At 44.5% G+C, this 15,447-nt stretch overlaps 1 protein-coding gene across 1 annotated transcript; it reads left to right on the top strand.

Annotated features, from left to right (window-relative positions):
• Nucleotides 1–6,625: 6,625 nt before the first annotated feature.
• Or2h2 (olfactory receptor family 2 subfamily H member 2) lies at nt 6,626–7,556 on the top strand. Its single transcript, XM_013072776.3, is given in 2 exon segments — nt 6,626–7,314; nt 7,316–7,556. Coding segments are annotated over 2 exon segments (930 nt in total).
• The last annotated feature ends 7,891 nt before the right edge of the window (nt 7,557–15,447 follow it).

Raw genomic sequence — 15,447 nt, forward strand, 5'->3', positions numbered from 1 at the left:
ACAACACAATTACATTTCTCATTGGGAATTGTACCTTTACATAATGCATCCTGGTTCTTATTTTTTCCCCATTCCTAGCCCTCCCTTCACGCCCTCCACCCTTCCCTATTTACAAAGACTTTATTTCCATTTTTTCCATTTCTCAGCATTTTTCCTTTCCCTTCTTTCCTTTGCCCTGCCCCTCCCACTACCCCTACCCCTTTGGACCTTTTCTTCCTATTTTACATTATTGATTATTCATTCTAATCATTGGTACATTTTAGGTATACAATATAATGACATTCATCATTGGAAATTTGCACCTTTACATAGTCTCTCTTGGTTCTTATTTTTCACCCTTGCCCAGCCCCCCCTTCAACCCCTCCAGTCCTCCCTATTTACAAAGATTTTGTTCCTATTTTTCCATTTTCTCATATTAATCCCATTCCCTTCTATCCTTCCCCCTAGCCCTCCCACTTCCTTCCCCTTTGCCCCTTTTCTTCCTATTTCACATTACCTATTATACATTTAGTCCTTATTTACACTTTCAGTTTCTCTCACCAGAGAAACTATTCGGTATTTACACATGTGTCCTATTTATTTCACTTAAGAGTATCGCCTCAATGTGCATCCACTTAGCTATAAATGTCTCTAATTTCTCATTTTTGATGGATGAGTAGTACTCCATTTTATTTAAAAAACCACATTTTCTTTATCCAGTCTCCAGTTGATGGGCATTTGGGTTGTTTCCAAGTTTTAGCTATTACAAACTGTGCTGCTATGAACATGGGTACACATATATCACTGTGGTATGATTCTTTTAATTCTTTGGGGAAGATCCCCAGCAGTGGAATAGGAGGGTCAAATGGGACTTCCAGTCCTACTTCTTTGAGGAATTTCCATACTGATTTTCACAGTGCTTGCACCTGTCTACACTCCCACCAGCAGTGGAGCAGGGTTCCTCTTTCCCCACAGCCCCTCCAACATTTGTTATTGGTTGATTTCATGATAGCAGCCATTCTTTCTGGAGTGAAGTGGAATCTCAGCATTGTTTTCATTTGCATCTCTCAAATGACCAGTTATGTTGAACATTTTTTCATGTATTTATTTACTATTTCTACTTCTTTGTCTGAGAAATGTCTGTTCATTTCAGATGCCCATTTTTGGATTGGGTCTTTAAATTTGGGAGCTCTGATCTTTTTAAGTTCTTTATAGATTCGAGATAGTAGACCTTTGTCTGAGGAAGAGCAGGTGAAGATTTTTTCCCACATTGTGGGTTGTCTCTTCACACTGCTGGTGGTTTCTCTTGCTGTGCAGAAGCTTTTTAATAAGAAGAGATCCCATTTGTTGATTGTTTGTGCTAGTTCACGGGCAACTGAGGTTTTGTTCATAAAATATTTTCCTACACTGATGTCTTCAAGGGTTCTACCTAACCTCTGTTCCAACTGGTTCAGAGTTTCTATTTTAATATTTAGATCTTTAATCCATTTTGATTTTAGCTTAGTGCATGGTGAGAGATACAGGTCTAGTTTTAATCTTTGGCAAGTTGAAGCCCGATTTTTCCAGCACCATTTATTAAAGAGGCTATCTTTCCTCCAGTGGGGTGTTTGGCTCCTTTATCAAAGATGAGATGGCTGAGTGTGTCTGGCATTGTTTCTGCATCTTCTAATCTGTTCCACTGGTCCTCAAGTCTGTTTCTTTGCCAGTACTATGCTGTTTTTATCACAGTAGCTTTGTAGTATAGTTGCAGGTTGGGGATTGTGATATCCCCTGCCATGTCTCTGTTACCTAGAATTGCTTTTTCTATTCTGGGTCTCTTCTTGTTCCAAATGAATTTTTGGATTGTTTTCTCAAGGTCCATGAAGTATGCTGCTGTGATTTCAATTGGAATTGCATTAAATCTATAGAGCAGTTTTGGAAGTATGGCCATTTTCACTATATTAATCCTTCCTACCCAGGAGCAGGGGATGTCTGTCCATTTTCTGATATCATCTTCAATCTCTCTTTTCAGAGTGCCATAGTTTTCAGAGAAGAGGTCTTTGATTTCTTTCATTAGGTTGATTCCTAGGTATTTCAGTGTTTTGGATGCTATTGTGAAAGGAATTATTTGCCCTATTTCTGTCTCAGTGAGTCTGTCATTTATGTAGAGGAAAGCTCTTGATTTTTTGTGTTGACCTTGTAACCAGCTACTTGACTGAATTTGGTTATTAAGTCTAGAAGACTTTTGGTGGAGTTCTTGGGGTCTTCTATATAGAGTATCATGTCATCTGCAAATAATGACAATTTGACTTCATTTCCTATCTTTATTCCTTTTATTTCTTTCTCTTGTCTAATTGCCGTGGCTAATGTTTCCAGAACTACATTGAACAAGAGTGGTGATAGTGGACATCCTTGTCTTGTTCGTGATTTTAGTGTGAAGGAGTTCAGTTTTTGACCATTTAGTATGATATTGGCTGTTGGTTTTTCATAGATGGCTTCTATCAGTTTGAGGTAGAAACCATCTATTCCAATTTTTTGTAGAGTTTTTATCATAAATGCATGTTGGATTTTGTCAAATGCTTTTTCTGCATCTATGGAGATAATAATATAGTTTTTGTCCTTGGCTCTGTTGATATAGTGTATTACATTGATTGATTTGCCTATATTGAACCATCCCTGCATCCCTGGGATGAATCCCACCCACTTGATCAGGGTGTATGATCTTCTTGATGATCTTCTGCATTCTGTTTGCCATTATCTTATTAAGGATTTTTGCATCTATGTTCATTAGTGAGATTGGCCTATAATTCTCCTTTCAGTTGGGTCTTTCTCTGCTTTGGGGATCAAGGTGATGCTTCCAGGAATGAATTTGGGAGTATTGCTTCCCTTTCAATTTCATTGAAGAGTTTAAACAGTAGTGGCAGCAGTTCCTCTCTTAATGTCTTGTAGAATTCATCGGTGAAGCCATCAGGGCCCGGGCTTTTCTAGGTTGATAAGTTTTTAATTACATTTTCAATTTCATCAGTTGATATTGGGTTGTTCAGAATTTTTAGGTCTTCTTCAAGGAACGAACTTTTGATGCACAAAACAATGTGGATATCTCTCAATAAGGTAGTACAGAGTATAAAAAGCTAAAGACAAAAGAGTATATATATATAATGGATATTTATGTGGAGTTCTGGAACAGGCAAAACAACCTATAATCATAGAAATCAAATCAGTGCATACCTAGAACACAGACAGGGCACAGAGTTATTGTAAATTAGCGTGAGGAACTTTGGGGGAAATGTAAATATTCTACATCTCTAGGATCATGTTTGCCTAGTTGTATACATCTGTGAAAACTCAGTGGACTCGCACATTTTATCACATAAATTTTACCTGTATTATCTAAGACCAAAAAGGAAATAAACCAAAGTAAAGGGCTACTCAGTGAGCATAGTAGAGGTGTGAGGGGAGCAAATGGAAGTAAGGGACACTTGGGAGCTGGGGTGAGGAGGCAATAGTGCCCTTATATTCCCCAGGGACGCAGAGCAGCAGAGGGTGACCTCCTCACTTACCTCAGGGAGCATCCTGTTGGCACATTTGCCCTGAACCCTCCCATCTCTTCTCACTCATCATTGTTCAGTGGCTAATTATCTGTGGGCCATGGGGCCCCTAGGCTGAGCAGAAGTGATGAGCTGATTCTCCCCCATAGGATTGGACTACTGGGGCTCCTCTTTCCAGCATCTCACTGTGCCTCCCTTTCTACTTCTAGTACTGCTAACTTACTAGATTGAAGAAAAGGCTGCATACTATGTCCGGCAGAGCGATGGGGGAGAGTGGTTACCACAGCTGTGTGCACCTCCCAGCTCCAATGCTCGCCAGCTTTGCTTTCCTCTGTGCTATTTCTCCTCTTGCACCTTCCTTTCCTTATCTGAAAGGGAATCTAATTATACTGCCTACGTTTTGAAGTTGCTGTAAGGAGCAGTAAGATTAACATGTCCATGGAATTGAGGTGGCCACCATTTCTCTTGCCTTACATCTAAGCTCTAGTCAAGTTTGAAGGTATGATATTACTCCATAGTTTGCTTGTACTTCTCACTGAAAAATCAAGGGGAAGTTCCCACAGTTCATTAGCTACTTGTCATGGGTAAGTTCCAGCAGTACCGGGGATTGAACTCAGGTCCTTGCGCTTGCGAGGCAGGTGGCGGAACCACTGAGCTAAATCCCCAGCCCCAATAAGGATTTTTTTACACGTAAGTTACCATTTTATTCTTCTCCCACATGCATCAATTTGCACATGTCCAACTTGTTGTTTTACATTGGAAGGGGTGCAGGAGAAATATGGATGCATTTTATTATTCTCTAAAATCCATAGATATGTTTCATACACTCTTCTGTTTGGACAACTAACTTTAAAAGAGAACAAATCTTATCCTCAAGGAGGAAAAGTAATGATGAAGGAAGAAAAACAGAAGAAGAAAAAAAAGAGAGGGCAAAAAGGGAGGCGATAGGTAGCGTGTACCACAAGACTGATGCCTGTGACGGGAAGCGGCTGTGCCATCCACGAACTCGCAGGGCAGCTGTTGCCAGCAAGACCATGGACTTGCTGGGCATCTCACCCCCTAAACAGCATTCCTAAGATTGTGCTCAGAGAAACCTCAGTTCCTTCCTGTTAATTGCCAGGGTGGCAACCATCCCACCCCACCTTTGAGGTCTCTATCTGTGTTCCAACAGGTCTTACACAGCAAAAACAAGTCTCCTGTGATACAGGACACTTGGCTTTCTTAACTCATCCACCCGGATTTCCTCCTTCGCTGTGCAAACGTCCTTCTCCCACCCTCACATTATCTTCGGCTTATTTGCCTTCAGTGCCGTGGGTGCTGACAGTTCACAGGTGCTCCCCAGGGTTCCCGGGATGGAGAAGGACCTGCTCCAGCAGCTTCAACTTCTCCAAACAGGGCTTGACCTGTCAGCTTTGTTTTAAGGGTGGCTCTTCCCGTGACTAAAGACAGGCTGGTACTGACACCGAGGTCAGATGCATGTGATTTGGACTGGATCTTCACATGAAAGATTTTACTATATAGGACATTATTAGAAAAAGCATGACCTGAGTAAATAATAATATCAATGTTGATATTTAGCAATTGCTCTTTTTACTAAAAGAAATTCCATTTTCTTAGAAATGTGAAAAAACTTTGTATATGCCACCCATTCTCCAATAGCTCAGAATAAATATAATTGTGTATGCAAACAAAAAGTTGCACTAACAAAAAGTGGTATATAAGGAGGTTCTTTAACTTATTCTTGCATGATTTCTGTAGCTTTGTATTTTATATAAAATGTTTTACATCTCAAATAGTGGACAGAATTAAGACAGTATTAAAATTTTTAAATTTCTACTTAAACATTTCAATAACGACTCAGTTTGTTATAAATATAAAAATCTTGTTTTTTAATTTCTAAGCCCTGGAAGAAGATAATTGGCCAACATTTTTCATATTATTTTGCCACATTGCATATGTTAAATTGAGATTAGGGATTTTCATTTGTAAGGAAAGCCCTTCATTTAGCTTTTGGGGTGTTTTGCTTTGTTTTTGTTTTTTGGTCTTTTGAGACAAGGTCTCATTTTGTAGTTCAAACTGGCCTTGAATTTACTTTGCAGCCCGGGCAGGCCTTGAACTCACTACAATCATCCTGCTTCAGCCTCCCGAATGCTGAGATTATAGGTGTGCACCCTCATGGCTATATTTAGTTTATTATATTTAGTTTAGTAAATCTTTTTTTTTTTTGAGACAGGGTTTCACTATGCAGTTCAGGCTGAGCTTAAACTCACAATGTAGCCCAAGCTGGCTTCAAACTCACAGTGATCCTCCTGCTTCAGCCTCCCAAGTGCTGGGATTACAGGTGTGCACCACCATGTCCAGCCAATAAATCATATTTTTTAAGGACAAAAGGACAAAGTCAACTAACTAGTCTCTCTGTGGATTGGGTCACTTCATATAGAAGAGAAATCTCTCTCTCTCTCTCTCTCTCTCTCTCTCTCTCTCTCTCTCTCTCGGCACCAGGGATCGAACTCAGGTCCTTGCGCTTTTGAGCCAGGCGCTGGAAACACTGAGCTAAATCCCCGGCCCCAAATCTCTTTTTTAATACAAGTGCTCCATTATCCAATCCATAGTTCAGAATCACCTCATTTATACACAAGAATAAAGTAAATAAGACATGAGTGATTATACAAAATTTATGCCTCAGAACAGAAAACTGTACAGAAAAATTTAATAAGGAAATTCCATGTGAGTTTTATTTGCTAATCCTTTCTAAGTGGACATAATAAGATAATCAGAACTACCATAGTATTCAGGAAAAAATGTTTAGTAAATTATTGTTGAATGAAGGGTGGTTAATTAACTCATATTTCCTACCAGCTGTTTTTGTCCAGAAGTCAAAGGCACCAGTGTGAGGCTCCATTCATTACCTACCACTGATTCCTGGTCTCCTTGCTGTCACTAGAAAACATTTGACCAGGAGAAATAGGGAAGGAGAAGGTCCTACTGGGTAAGCAAAAGCAGAGAAGAAACATCCACCTAACATGGCCTGACAGGCACCTTGGGTGAACTTTTATGAGCCACGTTGAAACACACAGGTCTGACACCCTCATCTCTCCACCTCTGGACAGGAACAAACCATGTTCAACCAAAGCTCCGCAGCAGGCTTCCTCCTTCTGGGCTGCTCCGAACACCCAGGGCTGGAAAAGATTCTCTTCGTGATTGTCTTGCTTTCCTACCTCCTAACTCTGGTGGGCAACACACTCATTATCCTGCTGTCCACCCAGGACCCCAGGCTCCACTCCCCAGTGTACTTTTTCCTGTCCAACCTCTCATCCTTAGGCCTCTGCTTCACCACAAGCTGTGTCCCCCAGACGCTGCTCAACTTTTGGGGCACCAAGAGGACCATCAGCTTCCTGGGCTGCTCTGTCCAGCTCTTCATCTTTCTGTCCCTGGGGACCACTGAGTGCATCCTCCTGACAGTGATGGCTTTTGACCACTACATGGCTGTCTGTCAACCCCTCCACTATGCCAGCATCATCCACCCCCGCCTGTGCCGGCAGCTGGCAGCTGTGGCCTGGGTCATGGGTCTCACCCAATCTACAGTCCAGACACCACCCACCCTCCGCCTGCCCTTCCATCCCCACCATCAGGTGGATGATTTCGTGTGTGAGGTCCCAGCACTGATTCGCCTCTCCTGTGAGGACACCACTGACAATGAGATCCAGATGGCTGTTGCCAGTGTCTTCATCTTAGTTGTGCCCCTCACCCTCATTCTGGTCTCTTACGGTGCCATTGCCCGGGCAGTGCTGAGGATTAACTCTGCAGAGGAAAGCATTTGGGACATGCTCTTCTCACCTAATTGTGGTCACCCTCTTCTACAGTGCAGTCATTGCTTTCTACCTCCAGCCTAAAAATCCCAATGCCCTAGAGAGAGGCAAGTTCTTCGGTCTCTTCTATGCCGTGGTCACTCCTACTCTTAATCCTCTCATATACACCCTGAGGAACAAGGAGGTAAAGAGGGCACTGAGGAGGCTCCTGGGGAGGGATGGGGAGTCCAGACAAAGGTGAGAAGCAGCTTCTCATGTGCTTTGAGAAGAGATTCTGTGTTTCTATCAGGAAGCATGAGTCGGCATCCACCATGCCTCGGCAGTGGAAACCTGGGGTGGGAGTGGAGGAGATGGACTGCAAAGGGAGATAAGTATTTCCATAGGAAACATAAATTTAATATTCTCTACTTTATCTGGGCAATCTTAGTCTCACAATCATGTCCCTGTCACTTCCATTTCTAATTATCCTTCCTTATCTCTCTTTCCTCACCTCTAATTCTGATTCCTCCCTATTGGTTTTGCTCTCTTTTGAGTTTCTCCCACTCATATGTCTGGTTTTCACTCTCATTCTGTTTTATCCCTCAAATATCAGCATCGAGGCCGGGCATTGTGGTGCATGCCTATAATCCCAGCACTCAGAAGGCTGACGCAGGAGGATTACCACAAGTTCAAGGTGAGCCTGGGCTACATAGTGAGTTCAGGGCCAGCCTGACCTACAAAGGGAGACCCTGCCTCGAACAAACATACATGTACCAACATTGAGAAGGGAAGCCAGAGCCTATACAAGGTCATAAACTCACCCAACACACAATGTGAGAACTGAAGTCCAGAGCCCATGTACTCCAGGCAAGCAATTCTCAAGCTGTTGTTTTCCCACCCATAACCAAATGTCCCAATATCTGTAGGCTTGAAGCTGGAACACAGCTTTAGGGGGAAACCTTAACTTCAGTCCTAGTATCTTCTTTTACAATACCCACAACCAATTTAGAGGGGAAACATCTTAAACATTTACGGTGCTTGGAGATCTGTACACTGGGGGTCTTTGTTGCCATCTACTGCTCCAATGTGGTACTGCATGAGACATCCCAAACACAACATAAGACCTCTCCAGTGTCATCAGTATGAAATGGCCTCTGCTCAAAGAGAATTATCGCTCTGTTATAAATTACTTACAGTAATTATGACATGACATTCTAGGTACCATTTGAATTAATTTACACACTTTGATGCATTTAATCCTTGTAACAACACTTTGAAGGAGAAAATGTCATAGCTCAGTGGTTTTTCCGCCTGCTGCACAAGCGCAAGGACCCGAGTTCGATCCCCAGTACGAAAAAAAAGAAGAGAAAGATGGTCAAAGACATACAGTATTACCAGCATATATAAAATTACAGAGTGGGGGGCAAATAAAGGATCAAAGAAATACAGAATAAAAGAATAGGCTGGGCACAGTGGTGCACACCTCCAGTCCCAGCACTCAGTAGGCTGAGGCAGGAGGATTGGCAGAAGTTCAAGACCAGCCTGGGCTATACAGCGAGACCTTGTCTCCAAAAGAATAAAGCATGAGTGTCTGAGATATGGGGGAGGAGATTCAGAGGATTCTTCCTAGAAATTTGAACTATGACAAAGAGAACAAAACTAATTTGAAATAGTTGCTGATTTACTGTGTGAAAAGGGCCAAAGGCAGGAATATGTGTGCTGTGAATTAAGACAGAAGTGAAGAAAAGTTATACCAGGAAGCCAAAATATAAAGGAAGAAGGTGGATTACTTTAGAAAGACATAGAAGCCACTGAACCATATACAATGCAGAAAAAACTTTTAGATCTTATAAATGCAGGCACTTACCCACCTAATACACTTGAGTTGGAAGCATCAGAGATGGTATTCAAGAACCTCATGCCAGACACAGGAGCACATACCAGTAATACCGACCACTGTGGAGGCTCAGGCAGAGGGATCACAAATTCAAGGTCAGCCTGGTCAACTTACCAAAACCCTGCCTCAGAATTAAAAACTAAAGTTTAAAAGTCTGGAGATGTAGCTCAGTGGTGAAGCACTTGCTTAACATGTGCAAGGCCCTGGATTCAAACCCCAGTACTGCAAAATAAAATAAAAGATCCATATGGTGGTGCATGACTGTAGTCCCAGCAGTCTGGGAGGCTGAGGCAGGAGGATGCTAAGTTGCAGCCCTGGGCAACTTAGCAACTTAGCAAGACCCTTCTCAAAAACATAAAGGGCTGGGATGTTGTTGAGTGTGAAGGCCCTGGATTCAATCCCCAGTACTGCAGATAACAATAACAGCAATAATGAACCAGCTCTGAGTTTGGGTTGCTATCCACGGCTGGTTACCAGTTCACTTCTGAAAGGCTTACTGCATCTCAAACAGATAACAACAAGCAGGGCACAGCTCCTGATGGATCCCTCCAGCATCCCTGCGGTTCCCCTGTGCAGATTTGGTATTCCTTAAAGGGCACCAGAACCAAGAGAGTATGTGAAGGTGCAGATTCCCAATGATGAATGGCATTGTATTGTATACCTACAATGTACCAATAAAATGAAAATTTTTTTAAAAAAAACGGGTACTAGAAATGTGCCTCTTTAGCGTATGGGTTACTGTGATCCAATGGACTAGAGAACCAGTGGACTAGAGAATACTCTCAAAATGGGACATAACTAGCCCTTTCATAAATGAAATGTATATTTGTAAAGTTGTTGGGTTTGTTTGTTTTTGAGACACTTGGGCTCAAATTTGAGATCCTCCTGCCTCAGCCTCCCAGAGTGCTAGGATTACAGACATCCACCACCACACCAGGCTAGGGGCATAATTTTTATCAATGGAAAAAGCATCAGCTTAAATCTGCATAACAAACTTTGCTAACAGACTTTACCATACTTTTCCTGGTCACTGTCCCCAGCTTCCACTCTACCCAACCACCTAGAAACCCAAAATCCCTTCTTTGTGTAGCCCACAGAGACCAAATTGTGGCTGGGGGTATAGGCCAGTGGTAGAGCACTTGCATGCTTAAGGCCTCCAGTTCAATCCTCAGTACCACCAGAAAAAAAAAAGAAGGAGGGAGAGGAGCCACCCCCTGGGTTACTCATTGTATACCATGTGCACGTGCATGAAGCACATGTTAATGAACTTCCTTGTTTTTATGCCAATCTGCCTTTAATTCACAGGGCCTTGGCAGTAGAACATCAGCTGTGTGGAGGAAAGTATGTCTCCCTCCCAGATGTCCCTGACACACACTTGAAGATGCAGCTAAAATGCTGCATGAATGTCCCTCACAAACATCCCGGGCAGGGCTCAGCCCACACGGGCTCCATTCATGTCCCATTGCACTGCCCCTGGTGCCTGGGCTTCTCCTGCGGGAGTCTCCAAAGTGCTTCCTTGCCCTGAGAGCCACACCAGCAGATGCCATGATGGTTAGTTAAGCATGCTGGTATCATCTCTTCTGGGGGCAGGTGTCACCTGACACGATGCCTGTGTTTTTCCTCTTAAGTTAATGGACCATGGAGAGCAAAGTAACACAATTCCCTGCTCCAAAAGCCTCAGTGAATAAGCAGGTTCCTGTCCCAAGTGGCCTAAAATCAACAGAGGCAGTGGGAGGAGCCCCAGTGGGCAGGATTGTCTTCAATATGGAAGGCAGAAAGGTTTAGGTGTGGAGCAACAGCTGACCTTGAAGCTGTCCAAGAAATCAAGGACCTGGTAAAAAGGTTCAATGCCAGCAAACAGATAAGAGTAGGGATGATCAACAAGAAGAGCAAACACTGGCTTTGGAGTAGGTAAATTATTTTCCCAAAGAAACCCAGGTTTATCCTATTTTACATACACTGTTTTTGCAGTGTGAGTCTTTCTACCTCTAGATCCGAGCACAGCCTGTAACTACCCAGTCCCATGGAATATGGCAGAAATGACACCACGTGACTTCAAAGGCATTGTCAGAAGAAAGATCAACAGCTGACTCCCAGCTCTCTCTCTAAACACTCACCTTTGGGATCCAGTCGCCACATTACGAAGCCTTCTAGGCCACATGGTGTATGTGCTGCCGAAGTAAGCACAATTCCAGGCCACATGGAAAAGCCATGTGTAGGGATTCCGGCCCCCGGGTCTCACTCAGCTGAAGTCTCAGCTGGGCCATTATCCACCTGTAGATCCTGAGAGAAGGGGGACTCCTGGGAAGATGGCAGAGTGGTGGTGAGCAGCAGAGAAAAAGCCTCTCCGAGATTTGGTGTCCTGATACTGAAATACAGCAGCTGGAGGAGGCAGAGGGAAGCGTTTCCCCGGGACCCAGGAAGGATCTGAAGTTAGAACTGAAGTCTACAGGGGGATTGGGGAGAGAGAGACTAACAAAGAGGAGAGGGTGCCAAGCAGCGCTTTCCCCAGTGGCCAGACTCTCCTCAAAGGGACAAGGGATGGCAGCTGAACCTGCAGACTCAGTGACTACTGACGACCCCAGAGGCCTCCACAGAGAAACGCACCACTCCAACGGAGCACTGGATGCCCCAGACTGCAGCAGCTGGTGAGTTATCCGGGTCCAGACCTCACCCAGGAGAGGGAGACTGGCTGGCAGCCATCTTGGAGAGGGGCCAGTTGAGCTCAGAACTCAGAATAGCTGTGGGTGGACTCCATCTAGTAGCTCCCAGTGCCTTGGTGTGGGTGCTAAGTTCAAGCCAGCAGGAGACACACAGACCATTCTAGGCTCAAGGAATCCAGCTCCAGCCTCATATTCAGAAACCGGCCTGAACTTCAGAGGAACAAAAGGGGCAGTTGGCTGGGATTACCCACTACCCCACCATGAAGCTGCAGCTAATTTGCTGGGATTAATCAGTTTGGCTCTGGACTCTGCCCACATTGCCGAACTGTGACAGCAGAGACAAACCTTGAATTGGACATTCGGGGGGGGGTTCAATCTTTTTTTCTTTTTCCTTTTTTCTTTTTTTCCTCCTTTCCAGTTCTTGTTTTATATTTTTCTTGATTGTTAGATACTGAGAGAAGGACCCTTCACAAGACTCTAGCACCCAGGCTTTAAATCTTCGAGCTGTAACAGAGCAGGGGAAATGCTCCCCACTGTGGCATGCCTAAATTTCTGACCCCCAGGGACCATGAAAACTAACAGGTAGAGCAGTAATCAATAATAATGCACACATTAGGAAGCCAGGTGTGGCAGTGCACGCCTGTAACCCCAGCACGTGGGCGGCTAAAGAATGCGGCAGGAGGATCATCACCAGTTTGAGGCCAGCCTGGACTGTACAGTGAAGTCAAGGCCCTCCTGAAGCACATGGTGAGACCCTGTCTCCAAAACCCAAGATGATGATCATGACGATGATGATGGCGGTGGACGTGGTGGTGCACCAGCACACAGTGCAAACCTGGCTCTACTCCTTAGGAGCTTGCCGGAGTCCAGCTCCAGTGGGTTCAGGTCCCGAGAGGAGGTGTGGAGTGACGAGAGAATGAGACAGACACTGAGTGGAGGGTCGGCAGCTCAACTTGCCTGAGTTATACCGAAATCACTTTACTTATTTATGTTTTGATTACACAAGGCTTTGGTAAGCACGTGGGTCCATACACAGTGTGTTTTCACACAGAGTTAAAGAGCAAGCTGAAATCATCTAAAAAACTATTTTAGACCAGCCAGTTCTAGATACTCTTCCCGGTGCTACGTGAACCCTTGCTAACTTATCAGATTTACTTTTAAGGAACAAAAAGCATTTTAGAAAGGTCAGGCTACCTCATTAGGCCAAGTTTTGTCAGATCTCATTGTTGTGTGCCCTGCGGGTGTTGGCCAAGGGCGACCAGGTGCCAGACCGTGGGACGCCTGCGTCATGAATTGGTTGATGTCCCAGTCTCCCTCTGTGCAGTCAGGGCATGTGGAGGTCACGTCCCCACTACTCGTGGAGGTAGGAGTGAGGGGCTTTTCTGTAAATGGATCTACAATTTCTTCCTGTAATCCCGGCCTAGTAACCATTTCCGAAGCACTGACTTTTATCCTCTCAGTGATTTCCAGGGAGCACAGCACTGAGGGAATCACTACCGCGGAAAGCGAAAGCAAAGGATGGAGTCGTGGTTTCAGCCATAGTCTCAGTGTCACCGGAGCTGTGTCAAGCAGCGAGATTGTGACCATGGCCTGCACCAGGAGCTGCAGTCTCCTTGCCAGATAATGAACCTACTAACTTCGCCCACCCTCAGAGTTGTCCTGAACACCAGAGCTAACAACAGAAATGTCCATTACCCCTGGTTCCTGTTTAAGTGGTCTTGTCTATTTGTTCATCTGCTTACTGGTCATCATGAACCTATCTTGAGAACACACAAAAAAGCACCCCCAAAAGTCATCTTGCTCACTGCTCTGCCCAAGTGCCCGCTCAGTAATGTGCCTAACACTTGTCCATAGACTGCAAGGACTGCAGATGCTCACCGAGTGCTCTCTGCAGAATGGTCTAAGTGACTGGGACTGGGGGAGGGGCCAGACCAACACGGGGAAGAGAGGAGCACCATGGGCCGGCAGGCAGTCAGGAGAAGGACGTTTCAGAGTCTGAAAGGGACCTGAAGCCTGAGGGTAACCCTACCCTGAGGCGGCTGTGGCAAGGTAGGGCCTGCCTCACAGTGCCAGAAGAGCAACAGTAGCAGCCTCACCACCCAGCACCCACCCCCTCCCTCATGCCCTCTGTACCCAGCTGCTTGGCCAGCCCAACCATTTGCCCCAACTCCTAGCTTCCTGCTCACACACACTACCTGACTCACCCTTTTCCACAGTAGAACTTTTGACCCTTTATTTATAATTACATCCCACCTAAGTCCAATGCAAGTATTTAGGTTCTATCCAGGACTGGCAGAAAGCTCCTGCTTTCTGAAGCCAACTGTTCATTTTTCACACAGCAGGCTTCTGCACTCCATAGGCTTCTTCCCTTTCCCCTAAGAATATTCCACTATGGGAAGAAAGGAAACCCAAATTAAATACAATTGGCCCAAGGGAGATAATTATAGTGAAATGCTTTCCAGATACTGACTTAAGATTTAACCTACCCATACACAGGACAATAAAATGACAGGCCCTATCCAACCCTGCAGCTCTTATGCAAAAAGCAAGTGAGAATCACTGAAAACTCAGTACCAAAGTGAACTTCAAAAACGAACAGCATCATAGCTCAGTGATGCCACACCTGGCAAGCACAAGGTTCTGAGTTTGATCCCTGATACTGCAAAAAAACAAAAAAAAGCACATCACCAAAAGGACCCAAAAAAGTATAAAATTCCAGGCAAATTGTTTTCTCCCTCAGCCATTCAAAACACTTATTTTGATCACAAATTCTTCCCAACACGTTGAGAGTTCCTTAGGCAAATATCTGTGTGGTTGGAGGCACTCAGGTCATCTCATCCAAAACCTTCAAGCAGTCATCATTCCTTTGTTGTTCTTACTTCCTTGAAAGGAACCCACACATCTGTTCAGCCACCTGGATGAACAGGCTTCCAGTGCATGCCTGCTACGGTACAGAATCCATCGAACACCAGTGACAGAGGTTAGCAGTTACCCCACATACACCCAGGGCCAGCACAACCCAGGTACCTGAACGAACCATCCACTCCTTGCATCCATTTTTTGGTTTTTGGGTTTTGGGTTTTTTTGGTACCAGGGATTGAACTTGGGACCTTATGCTTGCGAGGCAGGCACTGGAACCACTGAGCTAAATCCCCGGCCCTTTGCATCCATTTTTTGGAGGAACATGTGGTTATCGTTATGATTTGTATTCTTTATTCTTCATAAATAAGGACATGAAGACCACCAAGAGATTCTTACCCTTTTTTTTTTTTTTTTTCCCCTGTACCAGGGATCAAACTCAGGATCTTGCACTTTCCAGGCTGGCATGGCACCACTGAGCTACATCCCTGGCCCAAGAAAATTCTTGCACGTGGTTGGATCTGACACCCTAGCCATCTGACTCCAGAGCCCACTGTTTTAACCACTAATATCATCACTCTCTCATCTCAGCCTTAGTCATGTCCTAAGTCCTTAATGGGTCAATAAAACATCTCTTTCCACCCCTTCCCTTCACAGCCTCTTTGGTAACTGGAACCCTCTGAGCCTCCCTCCTTGGACTGGAACCCACCATTCACAGAACAGAGAGTAAGGTG

The sequence above is a fragment of the Heterocephalus glaber genome, unplaced genomic scaffold (genome assembly GCF_053883595.1).
Source record: "Heterocephalus glaber isolate CG9 unplaced genomic scaffold, H.glaber_assembly_v1.0 deba00001141, whole genome shotgun sequence".
In the NCBI taxonomy this organism is placed as follows: Eukaryota; Metazoa; Chordata; class Mammalia; order Rodentia; family Bathyergidae; genus Heterocephalus; species Heterocephalus glaber.